At 34.3% G+C, this 20042-nt stretch overlaps 2 protein-coding genes across 6 annotated transcripts; one reads left to right on the forward strand and one right to left on the reverse strand.

Moving 5' to 3' along the window:
* Window positions 1-3775: 3775 nt before the first annotated feature.
* On the reverse strand, window positions 3776-13555 carry LOC132698843 (probable ATP-dependent RNA helicase DDX17). Of its 3 annotated transcripts, XM_060665184.1 has the most exons (8): window positions 13306-13538; window positions 12919-13200; window positions 12604-12859; window positions 12012-12550; window positions 11889-11950; window positions 11395-11454; window positions 6615-6999; window positions 3777-5356 (listed from the first exon to the last, which is right to left on the reverse strand). In XM_060665184.1, exons 1-8 carry the CDS (start codon window positions 13326-13328, stop codon window positions 4714-4716), a joined length of 2250 nt encoding a protein of 749 aa, XP_060521167.1. In that variant the 5' UTR covers window positions 13329-13538; the 3' UTR covers window positions 3777-4713. The 3 variants fall into 3 exon arrangements, with proteins under 3 accessions (XP_060521169.1, XP_060521167.1, XP_060521168.1); XM_060665185.1 differs by lacking the exons at window positions 3777-5356; window positions 6615-6999 and having other exon boundaries at window positions 11387-11454; window positions 13306-13555; XM_060665186.1 differs by lacking the exons at window positions 11395-11454; window positions 11889-11950; window positions 12012-12550; ... (1 more) ...; window positions 12919-13200; window positions 13306-13538 and adding an exon at window positions 9539-9879 and having other exon boundaries at window positions 3776-5356.
* Window positions 13556-13727: 172 nt separating this feature from the next.
* LOC132698842 (N-acetylneuraminate 9-O-acetyltransferase) lies at window positions 13728-20014 on the forward strand. Of its 3 annotated transcripts, XM_060665181.1 has the most exons (5): window positions 13728-14064; window positions 14114-14356; window positions 14411-14675; window positions 14723-14958; window positions 15849-20014. In XM_060665181.1, the coding sequence occupies exons 1-5, from the start codon at window positions 13862-13864 to the stop codon at window positions 17254-17256; spliced, it is 2355 nt and encodes a 784-aa protein (XP_060521164.1). In that variant the 5' UTR covers window positions 13728-13861; the 3' UTR covers window positions 17257-20014. The 3 variants fall into 3 exon arrangements, with proteins under 3 accessions (XP_060521164.1, XP_060521165.1, XP_060521166.1); XM_060665183.1 differs by lacking the exons at window positions 13728-14064; window positions 14114-14356; window positions 14411-14675 and having other exon boundaries at window positions 14687-14834; window positions 14902-14958; XM_060665182.1 differs by lacking the exons at window positions 13728-14064; window positions 14114-14356; window positions 14411-14675 and having other exon boundaries at window positions 14685-14958.
* Window positions 20015-20042: the final 28 nt, after the last annotated feature.

Genomic DNA, 20042 nt, shown 5'->3' on the forward strand with positions numbered 1-20042 from the left:
TTTTCACTGTTCCCATTCTATTTGAACTCACGAAATAGTATAAAATAAAAAACTTGTTTAAAAGCACTACCTAATGGACCGGACTTCCCCGGTTTTGGCTTATGTAAAAATAGATGGCGCTGTTTATGTCACTGATGCGACCCAGCTGTCCAAGATGCAGAGACCGTATTGGCGATTTTACAATTCAATGAGATCTCTGGCAAAAAAAATATAAATTTAATCTGGAAGTAAAATTGATAGATGTTTAAATCAAAACACAAAACATATTATTCCGTTAATGGATGTCATACAACAAATATTAAACCACAATTAGCTTTTCATTTTGCTACATTGAAGGCATATTGTAGAAATGTACTTTAAGTTGTCGGTTCCTGCAGTGGACCCAATTAAAATTACATGTTTTGCATTGAATAGTGCCTCGTCTTCTACAAAGCTCCAGCTTTCACATTACACTTTAAATGAGCTAAAAATAGATTTCATCGTGAAATACTGTTCTTGCAACATTTTCTACAAACGACACGCCACAAAAACTGACAATGGAGCCACAAATAGTACTTAATTATCCGTTATGCAAGTAAAATGAACTGGTCAAAGTTTCAAATGTAATATCGCTCACTGCGTGCGATACTGGCACATCCACAAAATAATAGTTCCGAGAAAATCAGTGATTTTGATTGATTGATTGAGATAACTCATATCAACTCTCGTACTTATTGCAAAATGTATAGTGATATGTCTTTATAATTATATATTAATTTGTATTATTCTCTTTTTAAAACAAAAAAATTGAGGTTCTTTTTTAATTTTTATTTTATTTATTAGTTTTATTTTAGGAACACATCACAAATAAAGTGCAATATTTTGATAAAAATACGTATAAACATATAATACGGCAGGTACATTTGCAAGATAGATACATAGTAGTAACTTAAAAAAAAACAAACTGGAACTAAAAAACCATAGACCTATAGTTTTTGATACATTTCGAAATAGATATTATTTCTAAAATAAAAGAAATAACTATCAGATAAGTAGTCTGAACAATAACAAACAACGGACCTACAGTTTTTGTTAAAATTATGAGAAACAAGAACTATCATCGACCGTAAACAAAAGCTAAGCTATTGTACAATAAAAGCAACAACCAACTGACCTGGTTTTTGGAAAATAAACAAAAAGTACTATTTTCAAAGTAACTAAAAAATCGTGATACTTCAGTCTTTGGCATCTCTCAGGCTATTATTCACATTTCCAAAATATGTAAAAGTCACTCTTGGTTACATTTTTCTTTGCGTAATGCTTATGCTTCTGCAGTCAGTTTCACTAAAAGATGGTTTATAGAAAAATATGTCAGTTCCACCTTTTTCCACTTTGAAAACACACATTTCATTTATTTTGACATCGCCTGAACTGTCCCAATGAAAGTTAAAAGAAGTTTGAGTTACTAGTTTTTTTAAACCAAAAAATCATCGTAACTCGTTTCTTTATAACGAGTTCCCATCTGTTTTCGAGTTTTATGGTACAATCAACTAAATTACCAATATTTTGATATGTGCCCTTATTGCACACAGTGAGTGAAATGTAAACATAATGGAATCTTTCCAAACGGCCACGTTTATTTACTGTCAGCAGCGCCGTCATCGGAGAACGTCAACGCGCAACCATACAACAGGTTGTACACCACACTTTTCCTACAATCATTAGTTTTTGGGTACATTTTTGCAAATCACCACCAAGATATTCATTGAGATACGTGTGCCGTGATCGACAGAACTGGAAAATGGTAAAACATATCGGTAGGTAGAATCTACTGAAAACATCCCGTCGTTCTCAAACAAGTGACTAAAGTACCGAAAACACCGGAAGTAGCTAACGAAAGAATGAAGCTGATGTAATAACGTGACACTTTGCGCACTCCTGTTGCTGATCAGTATAGGTATGTACCGGCACAATTGATTATTTCAGAGTATGGAGTATGAAATTAGTAATCAAGGTCATTATGGATGGACAATATAGTATGTTCCAATCTTCATTGGGCTGGCTCTTGTCCGCAACTATGAAAGTTACCTGCCGACGGCAATAAAACTCGGGTACGCCAGGTATTAAAAGACAGAACATTAGGGACGGACTCTCAAAGGTTTTGGTAATAATATAATTTTTTTTATTTATTATATATACAATAAAGTCCTTAATTTTTATAATGTGCTGCACTGAATTTTTCCAGCTCTAAATTGGTATGTTATTACATTACATTTTTTATAAAATTTATAACACTGGGACTTAAAGTAGGGGTAATATTTTCTGCTCTAACCTTTGATTTTACTTGGTTCCACAAAGCTCTATGGGGTTAAATATGCAATGATATGGAGGAAGACGTAAAACAGTATTCCCAGCCTATTCAGCCAAATTATCGCATATGTACTGTTTTTAATTGCATATGAATTTACGACTTCCAAAAGTTGAACTTTTCTGTAACTGAATTCAAAATAAATATCATGTTCTCTAACAAATGTTGTTACATTTCAGTTTTTGAACTCGACGAGGCTGGTGCTTTGCGAAACAGGCGGCTGTGGTACCTTACGTGATCCGTGACAATAACACTGTCATTGAGAATTTTTAAACGGTTCGACACTTGGATCCTCATGATAATCTAAGCTAGAGTCCTTAATATTCTTTGCAGACAACAGCAAGTAGGTTGGGACAAAACCGTCTTCTGACCCAGCGTGTATTATTGTGATGCGTTTTCCTTTATTTGAAGGTGCTTTCGTCTGATACTTTTGAGTGGAATCGACCCATAATTTGGATAGTGTCATGTGTATCGAACTATGTTTCATCAAGGTAAATTATGGATCTATTGTCTAATCTATATCTTTTAAATTCTTGAAGGTAATTAAATCTCCTAGTGCGCAATCTGTGTGATTCCATTACTATTTACCTTTTGTCTATATTGCTGTACTTCAATCCCATTTTACAAACAACTCGATGGAGGGTGGCACGGCTTATATTTATATTGGTTTCATCTTCTAACTTTTTTTTAAGTTTATCCACGGTAGGAAAACTTCGCTTTGATAAGGTCAAGATATTTTTATTAGGTCTCGATCGCAATTGTGTATACGGTGAGTTTGAAAATCACTAAGTTTATTCCTTGTCTTCAATTCTCCATTATTAATACCCCTAATCGATTTTATTGGCGTTTTCGTAAGTAGACAGGTTTCTTTAAAGCTCCTTGTTGAATAGGTCCTCTACGAATTAGAGTTTCATACACATTTTTCACAATCTGTTTTGCATCAAGCGACGAATGATTTCGACGCAACATTGTTATATTCTCGTAAAATAACTTTTTCAAAACGCACAGTAAAAACTATTATTCAATACTGCTACAAATAGTCAGCATTGAAGAAATATAACAGAACGGAAGAAAAATACCTGACCCACTCCTGCCTTGTCACGCAAGTAAGAATAAATTTTTTGTTAATGGCTTTACTCAATAACAAAAGGTAAAGTTCTCCAAAGGATATACCGTTTTTACAACCTTTTATGGATTTGATTTCGGAATGAGTTTAAAACCCGCCTGTTGTAAAGCGGAAGGCACCATTCTTTTCAACACGTGTACCATAAGCCAGGGCCGTATTTAAGATCTTAGCCGACAAGAACTGTGCCGTGTTGACTATTGCATTTTAAGAGTATGATTTAAAAGTAAGAAGGGATTTTTCACTGTATGGACTAATAACAATCGAGAAATATTACCGATGAAATCTGTTCGATCTTATATTGGTAGAGGAATATTTTTCGGGTAAATTGTGAGTATCAATTAGTTTTTTTTTATTATTATAGATTTGGCGAACTTCTAGCCTGGTTCAGCCAGGCTATTTTTTTTGCGATGCTGTGCGCGTTTCTTGTTTTTCAAAAGACAATCGACCAAAAGGAACGAGAACGGCACCTAGTCGGTTGGGATTAAACATGCAAGGTAGGATTTACTTTCCGCGTCGATACAAAAACCTTCACAAATCAGTCAGCTTTCAGCATTTGTATGCACGAAGTATCTAAATTCGGTTCTGGAACGCCATTGTGGAATTGCGAATCTATCTATTGAGGGTTACAAAGAGAAATCCAAGGGAGGTAGGCCTGCGTTTAGACCTTCATAAAAATTTACCAAAGTTATATATCCGATTATATGTAGCCTTCGAAGCCAACACGATAAAGATTGAGACAGACTATACCTGGCATTAAGTAAATATTGTAAAAGTTTCTCTGCCTCCCAACTTAACGCGCTTCCTCGTCTTAACAGTTGACCTGTCATGAAGCAAAGGGACATCTCTTTCACTGACTTCATTTGCTTGTCGCTGTCGAATCGCAATTTGCACTCGCAAAAAAGAAGTTTTACAATTTCATAGCAAACAAAACTCATTCCAATTCCGATCTGATTGGTTTAATTAAAAATACCACTATTTTTACAATACAAAATGGTCCTTAGGATCAAAGAAATGAAATTAAGGAAATATCAAAGGAATAAAATACAATTGATATTAAATATAATACAATAATGCACAAAATCGTCAATAATTATAATTATTCTTAATTGGAACCTCGGACGAGATATGTCTCTCTATAATATGTCCCTTACTAAATAAAAATTTCTAATCTCGATCACCAAGCCTTACCTGGCTTTCTCATCGCCTTTATCATTTTCAAATTGTCATACTAAACGTGTCACTAATGAGACGTTGGAGGCGGCGGCGGGACATATGAATGGAAATACATCTGCTGATTCTGTCCGCCTCCCTGAGGCGGAGGAGGAGGTGCGTTATACATCAACGTTCCTGGATTCAACTGAAAAGATCCGTACTGTGCATTGCCCGAAGGAGGGGGCATATGATTTTGGAATGACATCATATTAGGAGGTGGTGCAGAATGATTGGGTGGAGGAGGTGGCGGAGGCTGAGCAGTTTTGCTCTGCATTGGCGGCAAAGGTGGCTGTTGCGGTTGATTCTGTCCATACTGACTGAGCATGTGATTCTGTTGCACACTGTAATGGTTCGACATTTGACTCATTTGAAGTTGTCTTTGCTGCGAACTGTTTCGATTCGACAACGCGTCAGGATGGTTTGCTTGGGCCTCCATCTGCTTTTGTTGTTGCAGCTGATTCTGCAGAGCGGCGAATTTTTGGAGGGCGGGATTCGCAGACTGATACTTTGGCCTCTGCTGAGCGTCACCAAATTGTTTTGGAGGCGATGGCAGGCGATTCTGATTCTGAACTGAACGTGTCTCCTCTAATTTGTTGGCTTGCTGGGATGACGATCCGGATTTAATCGATGCGGACGCTTTTGCCGGCGATCGACTTCGAGACCTTGAAGAACTGTGGGAAAATAAAGTTGATAGTTGACATTACAATTAGAATAAAATGGAGAGAAAAATATTCATTGTTTTCAAATAAGAACGAAACTACAAACCTCGCTAGAAATAAATTAAAGTTAGAACTGAAATAGTTTGAAGCAATGAATATTATTAATTGAATAGTTTTCAGCTTTTCGGCATTCTTATTGCGCAACTTCTCAAAATATACCCTGGTCCCGTTAAAGATTCATGAAAAAAGGAGTTGAGTCTGTGGAGATCCCTGGTTAAAAAGAAAACGGTGTGAAGTACAGAACAGTGTTTAAAATTTAGAGGCATTAGAGGAAGATCATTCCCTTCTTTAGGAAAATATCACAGTCGCCCGAGGCACAAGAATTTTTACCATCCTTATTTAATAGCTATACGGATTTGCATTTTGCAGCGAATAACAGTATTACGGTTTATCTACTTCAAATGCCAAAAAAATAAGTAAATAAATACACAAATTTTATATTACAGTCCTAAGAACAAATACCGTCCCTTAATGAAGTCACAAACTAAGATATCCGCGTTGAAAGTTTTTGGCGATAGCCTTTTGTTAACCAATTTTAAATATTTTTTTTTTTTGTATTTTCTAATTTTCTAATAATGTTATCAGTACATGTCGTGAAAAAAAAAACCAATATGTAAATTTTTGTCGATTCTTTTCAGGCGATGCTTAGCTAGTTTAGGTTTTTTAGGCTTTAGAGTAATTTAGGTTTTATATAATATATCTAGTTATTAAAAAAAAATGGTTTAAAATAAATTATTATATAAATTATAAATAAACAAAATGCCAAAAATTTTGCTTTGCAAATATAACATTCTTTTTTGTAACTGTACATTTGGACACTATTGATATGATTGTGTAGCATCTTTTTAGACCAGTGGTTTTCAACCTTTTTCTACCTGCGGTCCCGTTTAAAACAATAATTATTATACCACCTTAATTTTTCTAACAATCTAATTTCATAAATACTCACTCCACTGATATTATAATTTATTTAATCGGCTACAAGATAATATAAAACATTATTAAAAAATATACAGAAACAATAATTTTAAATGTAATAAAAACAAAAAACAAAATGATATTTTGGAAACAGCTGCTTGTCGCACTGTTTTAGACAATAAAGAACAATAAAAGTATTAACCGAAAATGTTGGGTTAGAAAGAATAGAGTGGTAGCCACCAGCTCACAAACTGGGTCATTGATACTTGTATAGACGTTATTATATTGTTACCTGGAGGAACTGCTGCTGTAAGAATAAGACCGCCTCCTTCGCCTGTCTCGTGAACGGCTACGGCTTCTGCGTCCTTTTTTCGGTGGCGGTGATCTCGAGGGGGTACGCTGTCCTCGATTCCTGCCCCCGCCGCGACGCCATCTACCGCGACCGCCGCTGTTCGAGTTGCAATTGTTCGCCATGTCTTGCAGTTTCGGGTTAATCACTTGCTTCGCCTCTTTTAAAACGGCGACCAAATCGGCTGCCTTGTTCGAATTCTGCGGGGTGAAAAACGTGTACGCGGTACCAGTCTTCTGCGATCTACCGGTACGGCCTATGCGATGTACGTAATCCTCCGAGTTGCAGGGGTAGTCGAAATTTATAACAAATTTCACGTCTTCCACGTCTGTAACGATTACTAGTATTAACTGTGCGCCTAATGTTGGCCATTCGCTGGTCTATTTAACAATGTTTTACTTCAAATAAACATTAACTTATTGGAAATTTTATCCACGACTATTATTTACACGGATTGGAAGTTAGAGTTTTCATAATCTCAATCAAACATGTAACACAAATATAACAAACATAATATATCGACAATGTTATTGACGATCTTAATAGACATACCATTCTCTGACTGTAAAACACAAGAGAACAAAACCTCCCTGGGAACTATTAACAACAATCGTAATATAAGGAAGGACAATATAGAACACCTGATAAGTACATTAAAATCAACATTAGCAGCTTAGGAGCCGCACATATTCTTACCCAAGCAAAGGAAATTCAAATTATGATTTGTAGTCAATTATAAATTTCACACATTCTCCCAATTGAAATGCTGAGCTTTAAACAATAATTTCAAATTTAAAAGAATATATAAAGAATTTCTAGGACTAAAAAAAAAAATATGTCTTTAAAACTTGGGGCACGTTGAGCGCGCACCCATAAGTGTGGTTCTCAAACCGCGTCTCCTCAAACAAGTGTATACCCAGTTTTAGATGTGTTCAGTTTGACCTAACAAGCACTTTTCAAATCGCTGTAACAGCGAGAACAGAAAATGAAAATGAATAGTATACATGTATACATGTATGTATACAAATTCAAATTTTTGAAGATTACAACGAATGGGAGAAATTAAAATATCAAGCATAGACTGGCCAGTTGATGACCCAACTGAGTTGTCATTAAATAAACGTTTAACCAAAAATATGGCAGCTAAGCAGCTAATGTTGCAGTCGCTTATACAAAATAAAATTTATCTACGCATTTATTTGAATAATTTATAACAAAGATCAACAATTTAATATAAATCGAGTCTACAGCTTGTTTAATATTAAATATTCGAATTACACCAATAAATAGTAATAAAAGATAACCTTCCGTTTTTCTTTATTTTCCTACTAAGTTCACAAAAATATACGAATTAAATTACATTACTTAACATTGAAACTAAAAAAATATATAACACATAAAAAAACGTGTTATACTTATTTGCAAACACTCGTATGAGATACAATTAGCACAATTTTTGCGTATAGGAGTCAAGAATTCGCTTAGTTCTTTAAGCCGTATTTTCGCGAACTGGACCTTTTAAAGACTGTTCACGGAGTCTTGGCGTCTTTACTTTATATTTTTTTCAAGGAACTTGAAATTGTACACCCATTATCAGTACACACTTAGATTTAATATGCATTGTTTTTTGAATATTTTGAATTATCATTTTTCTACTGAAACCAAGAAGACGAACAGTTTTTATCTTCACTTCATAAAACGTCGGGATTATGAAAACATTTTAATAATTTATTAGTTAAGAAATCTTGGTTTTGTGTTACGTAAAACCAAAACCACAAATCAGTTATTTTAAGTTATAATAGCGGCATCAAATCCATCTTGGAATTTCCACCGTATGGACTCAGATCTATCGCAAGTATGTCGATCGGATAGAGAGTGTACAAAAAAAGCTTTTAAGAACCCTTAATTTTAGATATAATTGACAGAATTAAGGTGGCTTGAAATACGCTGAAATTCTTCAGACGTCATTTTCCTTTATAAAATGGTCAACAATCTTATTGAGTCATAAATTACTTATCTTTTCATGCTAGTACTTATCGAGTACTAGACATATATTCCACCTGTTTAAAAGAAACGTATACAAAATTAATTATTTTAAGTTTATTTTGTATTGCCGACCATGTGTTGCAATCTTATGTTTAATATGCAGTATACTGTAATTGGAAAACCTCGTCTGCCTGTTGGTTAGCCCTTGGGTTTATAAAAATAAAAAATAAAATGGCTGTAACGCAATACCTGGAACACAATTTGATCTTATTATATAGAATGATCAAGAAAACTTTGAATAAACTTACTGCGACAATTTATAGAGAACAATTAGTGTAGATCTCGAAAATACGGCTTTAATGTTAAGACTGAGTCAGTTACAAACAGTGGTTGTTAGAGTGCGATATGTTCATTTTATATATATAATCAATTTGACTAACGGGCACGCTATAAAATTAATTTACTTTTGCTAAACGACGAGGTTGCCCTGCTTTGGAAGCAAATATAAGCAAATATCGCCACCAGTCGCAACAAAATTTGAGTGCCACTACCAAAAACTACCTTCGCGGCCGCTTACTTTACGATAATGTTGAACACAATTGCCTATTATTCATAGTATTGACGGAGTTACAATAATTAAGAGTTTCGTGTCTTTGGCCGCTTTACAGCGGCAACTGGCACATGAGACGGGTTAGTTGCAAAAAATTTAACAAAAACTCTGGTCGAATGCCAAAAATAACTCCAAAACGTTGGAACCAAACAAAAAACCATTAATATAAACGCAAATATTTTCCCAGCAGTGTCCCGTTTCCTGCGAAAAACGTTATCTACTCCCACGACGAAAAAATAAATAAATAAACAATACAGAACACATATCCTACCTATTTTAACGTAAAGGGGGGCGCGGCCCGCGCGTGCGAACATTGCCAACATATTCGAAATTGGCGGGGGCGGCACTAAACCACCGCTAGCTCGCTCCCCTTCGTCCCCTCTCCGCCGCTCGCTGCCCCACGGTTTGTCTCACCCTGGCGCAGGCGCCGCCGGGTGCTGCATAACCGGTGAAGCGGGCGCGGTCCGGAGAGCAGACGACGCGCACGTCATGTCCCCACATAATGGTAAGGACGGGTGACCATTCGGATCCCCTGATTATGGGGGAGCGTGTATCGAACCTACCATCTATAAATGGTCGGATTCGTTCATTCGCTAGAGGCACACATGTGGTCCGTGCGGTCGATCAGAACACACATGTAAATTGTGCCTCTGAAAAAAGACGATATGGACCAAATTTGAAATAAAGTTTCACTGCTTCCCTTTCAACTAATAAAGGGGCGGGTCGGTAAAAAAGCAGCTAGTTTACTTTTTGATCGATCGTTCCTGGACTATCGCGCGACCCGCTAAAATCACGATTATCAATCTAATAGTTGAATTAAGCTGCCAATAGAAGTGTGCATCTTAAAGTTAAGGGCCCTGAGACGATTTTTTTAACGGTTTACTGCATGCCCTAAAACAGCTTTAGCTACCAAGGCCTTAACAGTGATATTCTTAACAGTACATCACAGTATAGCATACAACATCGTATCTCTACATCTTTTTTTGTCAGTCACTTAAATACTTTTTGAGGAACATTTTTTCAAGAGCAGCTTCAAAAACATAAGGTGGTAGCATATTACACTCTTGAAAACTTCTATATACTGGGTAGTTCTAAACTTCTTTATCGAATTTTAATCTATACCTGTTTTTTATAAATTATTTTGAAACTTGTATATAAGTTTTATTTGTTCAAATCTTTGTAATTCATTAGAAACCTTTATAAATCTCTGTTACTTGGTGTGTGTTTTGTAAAATGATTCCCTTATTGTCTTAATTACTTAATTGATCTCTTCTCCTAAACATCATTACCAAATTAATTGTCTGCGTCCCGCTTCTAGTTAGATATTTTTTCCCATTTTACAAATTTTGCAAAACCCAATTTGGTGTGTTTATTTTGTGTCGTATATTTCAAAGATAAATGTTTAAGCGCAACTTATTAGTTAACCCAATATTAGGATGTTATGGTCACGACTTTCAGGCAACAAATTCACCTTAACCACTGTGGTCACACAAACTTACGGCTCCACCGTGATAATAGAGTGCTAAATATTGTGGACTTAACATCTTGAATAATTTCCAAATTATAAAGCAGTGAAATTTATGAGGCGGGTTAGTTTCTTTTCGGTATAAAACAACTAAATAAAAAAATTACAGGACCTTCTGTTTATAATTTTAAAGCTGTCACTTTTTGTCAAACTCAAAAATTAAATTAAAATTAAATCGAATAATTAAAATTTGAGCATAATGAATAATAAAATTTGATTTTTTCCAGTTCAAAGTGTGACCTTTAAAGTGACAACAATAAAAAAACACTTGCCCCGTCTATTTCACCACTGTATCATCACCAACATCTTATATTTTAAGTTTGAATTGACAAAAGATTGTAGTATTCCAATTACAATTTTCTTTTATTTTAATCCACACTTCTATCACAGACTAAAAGAAAAAGATCAAAAAGTAATAAACACAAAAATAATGTTGAACATACACAAATCAGAGAAAATGTACCTGTTCAAATGTGAAAAAATATGGTTTCAATTCACGAAACAAATTTATGCACATTCAACATCAGTAATAGCCAAGTTCAGCCACAAAAATATTAACAAAAAAAAAAACGATATATTTATTATATATGACTATTACTCACCCAATCCTCTAGCTGCCACATCTGTTGCCACAAGTATTGGTGCCTTGCCTGTTCTAAAATCTGTGTACAAATTTTATTTAGTTACAAGTATTAAAATTAAAAATTAAGTTTTTGACAAATATGTTTCGATAGTAGTCTAAAAATAATAAAAACGATTTTTTGTTGTTTAACTAGCTGGTCACCTCCACCCTCCTCTGCATAACCTAAAAAGCCATATCTTACTAACATCAATCCATTAAACCTAGATTTCATCAAGCTAACACTATTGTGAATAAAAGAATAAAAGGAAACAAGAAAGTAAAAGAGAAGGAAGAACAAAAGAATCAAATATTAATTTTCAGTTATTTGCCTTGACTTAACATTAAGCTTTAGAGTTAAGTTACTATTTTAAGTTTACTCAATGATGAACCAAGTTTTTAAGGTTGATATAACATTGCTCGGCAAAATAATAAGAGAAATAAATGTTAAAAGTTCTACTTGATCAGCTATTTTACCTTGTAACACCCAATCCCTTTCTTGTTGAGTTTTATCACCATGGATGCACACAGCAGGCCATCTAAGAAATTCCAAAGAGATTTCTAATTTTTGTTAAAGTTTCAGGCCTAAAGAAAACTTACCCATCCCGTTTCATTTTCCTAGTCACTTCGTCAACCCTTCTTTTAGTCTCCATAAATATTATAGTCTTGTTATCCTTCTCGGCCATTATTTCTCGCAGCAATGTGCTCAATTTCGATTCCTTTTCATAATCCTGACATACATCAATAATCTGTAGAATATTATGATTGGCCGAAAGTTGCAATGATCCCACATTAATTTGAATATACTCTTTCAAAAATTCAGAGGCTAGATTTTGCACCTCTTTTGGCCAAGTGGCAGACCACATCAATGTCTGTCTGTCAGGCCGAATTTGTTCAATTACTTTGCGAATTTGAGGTTCAAAACCCATATCCAACATTCTATCTGCTTCATCAAGCACCAAATAGGTGCACCTTTTAAGATTAGTTCTACCACTTTCTAGGAAATCAATCAGTCGGCCAGGAGTGGCAATAACAATCTCAACACCATCCATAAGATCAAGAGCCTGAGGACCTTTTGGGGCTCCTCCAAACACACATGTGTTACGAATTTTTGAAGTTTTGCCAAATTCATTAGCAACCTGAGGGTGAACAATTAAATAGTCCTAGATGCGTACAAAAATCATGAACAAACCTGCTGTATTTGTTGAGCCAGTTCTCTAGTTGGAGACAAAATTAAGGCTATGGGGCCATCTCCTCTAGATAATCTGGTCTGATTATTTATGTGAACTATAGCTGGCAAAATATAACTTAAAGTTTTGCCAGACCCAGTGGATGCTATTCCAACCATATCCTTACCAGATAAAGCTATAGGCCAACCCTGTGCCTGAATAGGTGTAGGTGCCTTAAAGCCAGCTTTATGCAATTCATTAATGACATATTCTGGAAATCTATGTAAAAACCAATTTCAATCTTGTTACATAACAAATGCTCAATAAAAAGAGCTTACCCAGCTTCTTCAAAAGTAAAGACTGGATTTGGTATATTTTTCCCACGAAGAGTTATTTCCTTACTGTTTCTCCAGTCTTCAATTTCATAATACGATCTGGCTGAAACTGCGGGATTCGGTATATAAAAATCCTTTTTGAAAGGTTCGAGGCGGCTTAAATCCCAACGAGGTTTTCTCAAATTAGATCCAGCTTGATTCCTACGTCCTCCCCCGCCTCCACCATATCCTCTATCGCGTCCATAATCCCTGCTTCTGGATCTCCTTCTCTCTCTGCTACGAGACCTAAAACATTTACAAATTGTTATTCCTACCTTTTAGGTATATATCTTTTAATTTACAGAATACGCTTGGAGGGCAATAGACATAAATCTCGTAATAAGAACTTACCGCCTTCCGGATCTGCCTCGCATATTCTAATTTAGCCGATTTGGTAACCGACAATTTTTAATTTTCAGCCTTTTACACAAAACCAACGCCAAAAATGTAAATTATTGATTAAGACGATAATGCGAAACACAAGATTCTCCAAAACCTCAGCGTAGCATGGACGAAAGATAAAGCACAGCTTGTTAGGCGTAGTGGTTGTCGTAGCTAGTCACTAATTATAAAAACTTGAATACCACAGAACAGCGAAGAGTAGGTCAAAGTCAAGCAAATAATTTGTCTGTTAAATTCGAAATGGGCATAGAGAAGTAGTTTATATTTTTTATAAATTATTAAGCTACAGACTTTTGAAGGTGATAGAACTTTTTTTCATTTTTTAGTTAACGTTTGAAATCAATTGCGAAGAGTTTATTGGACATAACCTTTAACCGAGACCCTTAACCTCAAATTTAGTGACTCATTTTGTAAACAAAAAATTTAAACATTTAATATTTGTAATTTAGGATAGTGAACAATAACTACGCACGTTTCCAAAATCTATGATCCGAATAACATTTGCATGGAAAAATTTGTTGATGAAATAAATTCAAGAAATGCGAAAAAACTCGCATTTGTTCTTGTTTTTAGTTTCACTTGCTATCACGGATTACTTCATTTGAAGTACGGCGACAATTCTTGTAGGTGGCTTTTATCTGATGGCAGGTATAAAGGGGATAAGGAATGGCAACCCTTTGGTTGCATGCTACATTTATATTCACAAATGTATGTGTTTTTTGTTCAAGGGTTTCCTTTACCTATTGAAATATTGTAGGGACACCAGAAGATGTTTACGATATATTGCTTACTATGATGTTCAAACATATTTTGTGTTTGTGGGGGATAGCAGAATTAGAGACCTTTACAATGGATTTATTGGGCATTTGCAAAAAGATGAAGACAATTTTCAAAACATGAATGTGAATCATAATCTATCATATTTTGATACTAAACTAAATATAAAAGTAGAATATATATTTGCACCCTATATTTCAGAAGAAATCGGGCACAATTTTAGGTAAGTAATTTACAAAACAATACAAATTAAAATATTATTATTGCTTTATTTTAGAAATTGGGACAAAACAGAACCAAGACCCTCCGTGATTGTAATTGGATCTGCCCTGAGTCCAATTATCGCCTCTAATGGCTCTGCAATCAAACTTGAAGAATATAGATTCAACATTTCTCGCCTTGTTCAACCAATTGACAACTTGAGTAAAAAGAATGTTAGGATCCTATGGGCTCTGCAAAGCCCTGTCAATCAAGAAAAACTTGGAATTAAATCGGGTATTACAAACAGTCAGATTGATTTGTATAACAAAGCGGCCATAGAGGTGTGTTACTGATATATGTTTAGATTGTGATATATGAAGTGTTACAGGTTTTATCTTTTTCAAATGCTGAATTGTGGTGGAGTATCCGACTTATAGGCCAAGGAATGATTCAAGAGAGTCCAGATGGGATTCACCTTGCCAAAAGACCTTTGAGATATGGTACTCAAATATTGTTGAATATGTACTGTAATGACTACATGAATTTTTATGATGGCACATGTTGCAGTTCTATGGAGCCTTACACCACTCTCCAAGTTGTTACTTTCATTTCCCTGGTAGCATGGTAAGTAGCATGTTTAAATAATATTTACATTGAATTCGAAGGCAGCTTCAAAATTTTAATGTTCAGATTGCTGTTTCTATTTTGTTGTAAGTTTAAAGGGAGATATTTTCATAACAAATATTGCAACAATTTTGGGGAAAGAACTTCAGGTTATTTTTTAGTTTGTAGAATAATAGTTTTTAAGTGTATGCAAGATTTTTCAAAAAATAAATAAATAATACAATCTAAGTGTTGATTTTTCACCCATTATATCCAAAGTAGATGGACAAGTCATTGCATTGCATTGCATTTTTTTGCTACTCTTGGTTTAAACTGAAATCATGTGGGCAAGAGTTACCACATTGTCATAAGTCAACATTGGCAAAATTTCATTAATTCCTTCAGTGTCATTTTCCTTTGCCGTTTTTACTACAGATTCTGCAGAGAAATGTCTTGCTTAATATGTAAATTATGTCATAGGAATTGTACAACTATATATATGATGTTTGCATGCTTCTTCAGTTTTATTGGCAGAATATTAAAATTGTAAAAAATTTCTGGAAAAATCTGTAAAGTAAATGAAACTACCAAATTAGAAGAGATTTGGTTTTATAATGATACAAATTGTGGGTTGGTAATCGAAACTTATGTTGATGCCATTTTAAACTTACCCTAAAGATCCAATAACAATTTACACATACACATAAAACGAGTTTTTGATGTTAAATACATTAACCACAAAGCATTTTTCTGAGGTCAAAATCAAAAAAATTATTAGGAATCATTTCAAAGCAATATTGTCGGTTTGGCATTAAACCAGTGATCAAGAATTTTAAAAATGTCTTGTCGGACCTCCTTTGGATATACTGTTATATTAGAACAGTGAGTCATTGTTATGCATTCTTTTGCAGTGTGGGCATAGCAACTTTGATCTTTATTAAGAAAATGATTACTCGAATCCGATCATGCGGAGAGGTCCAATATCAGCTACTGAACAACATGCAGCTGCAAACCCCAAATTCTGAAAATTATCACATCTTATTCACCTCATTGACAAAACTCTCTTTCATAATGGCTTATTTTTTCATGTGTGACAGGGCGAATTTTTTCATGAAAGAGAACAAATATTATTCAGAGTTTAGTTTTTGGTTGCCCATAGGATATGTAACAGTTCTAGGATTGTTCTTTGCAGAAGACGGAAAAAGGACTAAAGTGCTACATCGTGACCAAATTAATGAATGGAAAGGCTGGATGCAACTCGTGCTTTTGGTGTACAATGTCACTGGAGCTGGCAGAATATTAATCATCAACATGCACGTTAAAGTACTAATATCTGCATATTTGTTTCTGTTGGGATATGAACACTTTTGTTATGTCTGGTACAGGAATGACAATGGAGTTGTACATTGTTTCAGGACACTTTTTCAGTTGAACTTTATGATAGTTATGCTATGCTTGTGCATGAATCGGCCATATCAGTTTTATTATTTTGGCCATTTGCTCTCTTTCTGGTTCCTCATGGTTTACTGCCTATTGGTTCTGCCGCCTCACATCACTGCCCAGAATTCCGAAAACATAATGCAATACTTTTATATATTAGTCAAGTTCATTTGTTTTTTTAGTATAATAACTGTACTATTCCTTTCAGAAGTGTTTTTTGAAAAAATATTTGTCACTAGACCTTGGAAAGCTCTCTTTGTGACAACCGATGATGATATCCACGAATGGTGGTTCCGATGGAAGCTCGATCGATATTCCTCTATGTATGGTATGGGTTTTGCTTTGATACTAATCCTTGGTCAAAAGTATAACATATATGACGATAACAATTACTTTAACTTATTCTCGAAACGTATAGCGATAAGTTCCACCTTAATAGCCTTGTTCGGTTTGACGATATATACGACCATTACCTTGATTTGTCAAAATGAACTCGAATGCAATGAAATACACTCTTACGTAATGGTATTTCCAATCGTTAGCTATATTTTTTTGCGTAACGTGTCTGGATTCCTTCGTACCCGTTATTCAAGCTTTTTCGCATGGTTCGGCGAAATCCACCTTGAACTCTTCTTGAGCCAGTACCACATCTGGCTAGCGGCCGACACTCACGGGGTCCTTGTTCTCGTGCCCGGATATCCGGTGCTTAATCTCATCGTAACGACGTTTATTTTTGTCTGCGTTTCTCACGAAATCCACCAAATCACCAAAACATTGTTACCTTATGCTGTGCCCAATGACTGGCGGCTAGTACTAAGAAATTTCATTTTATTTCTAGCCGTTTTGGTTCCAATCGGAATCAATGACGGTATGTTTTAAAATGACGTCGATTTATATATTTTTTAGAAAATTTTACTCTTGTTTTATCAGTAATATATCGGAGGCAGTTTTCCATTCGCTTGAGGTTTAGATTATTGCTGCACATTCCCAATTTTTTGTTCCTCACAAGTGTTCCGCATACGGGGTTCCGAAACTCAATGGCCTTTAGAAGTCTATGGAGAGCTAATAAAGATAGGCTCTAAAAATTGGGTTCCGGCCATAGAAGAGTATGATCTTTATTTTAAAAATATTTGGGACATTGCAGTGTTGGCACATCTTAATTTTTTTTATAGAAAGCCCTGTATGTATTATATTTTTATCTCCTATGAAAAAAACTAAAACTATGTAATATACATTAAAGCTCGGTTGAGCAATTGAACAATTTTTTATTCCTTACCCATCACAGTATTCCGCATACAGGGTTCCCAAACTCGATGGCCTTTACAAATATATAAAGATAGGCTCTAAAAATTGGGTTCCAGCCATAGAAGAGTATAGTCTCCATTTTTAAAACATTTGGAACATTGCAGCGGTGCCACATCTTGATTTTTTTTTAGAATGCCCTGTATGTATTACATTATATTCTATGAAAAAATCTAAAACTATGCAATATACCATAATAGTTCTCTTGAGCTATTTTGGAGATACAAGTTATTTTTTAGAACGTTTGGCCTAGATATGAAAATAATTATCAAATATTGCAACCGTTTTAGATAAAAATATGAAATTTTGTTTTCGACTTGTCAATAGGCTGCTGTATTATGCTAGGACATTAAGATATCGCATCCAAAGTGTTTAGAAAATTATGCACATTTAGTAAAATATAAAATACATTACGGCAATAAACAGAATGATTCATTCTTGACCTAAAAGTGTTATAACAAACTATATGTATTTTCAACCGTTTTGGAATTAAAAGCGAAAAACAGTTTGTCCGTTACGCGTTTCTTCGTAGATCGTTAACTTGCTACCGGTGGCATCAATGGACTTTTAAGAAGACGCTATAAGACCGTACTCCTACTATTTTTGGTTTAAATATTTTAAATTTAAATGCTAACACATGCTAAATGCACCTGCATACCCAGAGCATAATTGTCACATTGATAAGCGGGAAAGCTCTGAATCTAAGAATAATTTCCAGGATCTTCCTTTGACCACTAGATTTTTTTTTTAATGCAAACCCATATAACGAAGGGTCAAACATACAGCACTTTGCATTCTTATCTGACCACCCCGCACAGAAAGCGCGCTCTAGCGGCACAATTAAGGAGTGTAAACACATCACATGCATCTTTTCAACGAGGCCACGTTTTTTAAAATTGAGATAAATAGGAGATAGAGAATCTTCAGGACAGTCTGTACCGGTTGGTTAATCGAGTGAACTCCATCTGGCTTTGCAAAAAAATGAAATGAACTAAAATTAAATTACTGGCGGTTTGTTGTTAGGACCCGTGTATAGTGTTTCATTCAATAGAAATAGTTGTATAAAAGATTTGATAAATAAATAAATTGGTTTTTAATTTATTTCAATTCATTATTAAAATTTAAAACTATATTTCTACCTTAAACTATAAATAACACCTGTATTTTGAATTTTGGCAAGCTCAGCTGAAGCTGTTTGCTTAACCCAGTATGCAAAAATTTACAAATACTATCAGAAGTAAAACCAATAACTACAATCATAATATTACATACTAAACTTGAGAAATGAAATGAAAAATCAGATAAAACGATATCGCGCATTAGCTAGATGCCCTCCTGCAACATTTTTGCGCTTGAACGCATTTTCAAGTCGCTAATAATAGAATGGTTATATATCAATTACAAAATTATAAGACAAAAATTCCGAACCCATTGTTTGAATAAGTTTTAATAATTAATAATTACAGTAAGTAGCATAGTTAAAATGTCACCTGTTTTTTTTTAATGTATTTTGCATTTGAATTTGTAACCAAGAAACATTTGGTAATAAAGTAACCAGTACATACATACATACTATGTTCTCGTAAGGCAATTTTTCAGCATGATAACTTGTGTATGCACCACACATTAACCTACTGTTTAGTTAAAGAGGTTGTGGTGTATTAATATGTGTTTTAGTATATATTTCCTATGCAAGCATAGCCAACTTTATATTGGGAAATCATAAATACTGCAACCTCCTAAAATTTTTCCACCACTTCAAACTCATAATAATTAGCTCAGCAATATCCTACAGATTAAGATTTACTAAATGCAAATCTGTATGGCTGCATTATACCTTTATATTATGTAGAACGCCCTTTTTAAAAAAATGTTGAATCATTTCATTATGACTAACCTACATGTTTTTTGCAAAATTGGATTCATTATTATTGTGTTAATTAAAATTTTTATTTCTGTAATGGGGTTTAATTAAAATCACTTTTTCGTTAAGTACAACTAGTCGATGGTAATGTCACGTCTAGTTAAAAACATCTGCTCCAACATCACCAAGTATATTACATTCTACTTACATTACATAAAAAAGAAACCTCATATGAAAAACTGAAACTCCAAATTGACAATTAAACTTCTGATTATTTACTGTATAGATAGATGTCTAAGTCTTTGGATTGATTATAATAAGGTGAAATAACTCACGAAGAAATAATTTTAAAGTGAAAATTGGTTGATCAGCAAACACTGAAGAATTAATATAGATTTTATGACTTTTAAAGTTATATTTTGTATTTATTACTGTGACAATAAATTATTCTTTTAGAATTGTTTTTCAAGTATAACTTCCTGCTTAACTAACCCTTTAA

The sequence above is a fragment of the Cylas formicarius genome, unplaced genomic scaffold (genome assembly GCF_029955315.1).
Source record: "Cylas formicarius isolate icCylForm1 unplaced genomic scaffold, icCylForm1.1 PGA_scaffold_2__14_contigs__length_35257938, whole genome shotgun sequence".
Taxonomy (NCBI): Eukaryota; Metazoa; Arthropoda; class Insecta; order Coleoptera; family Brentidae; genus Cylas; species Cylas formicarius.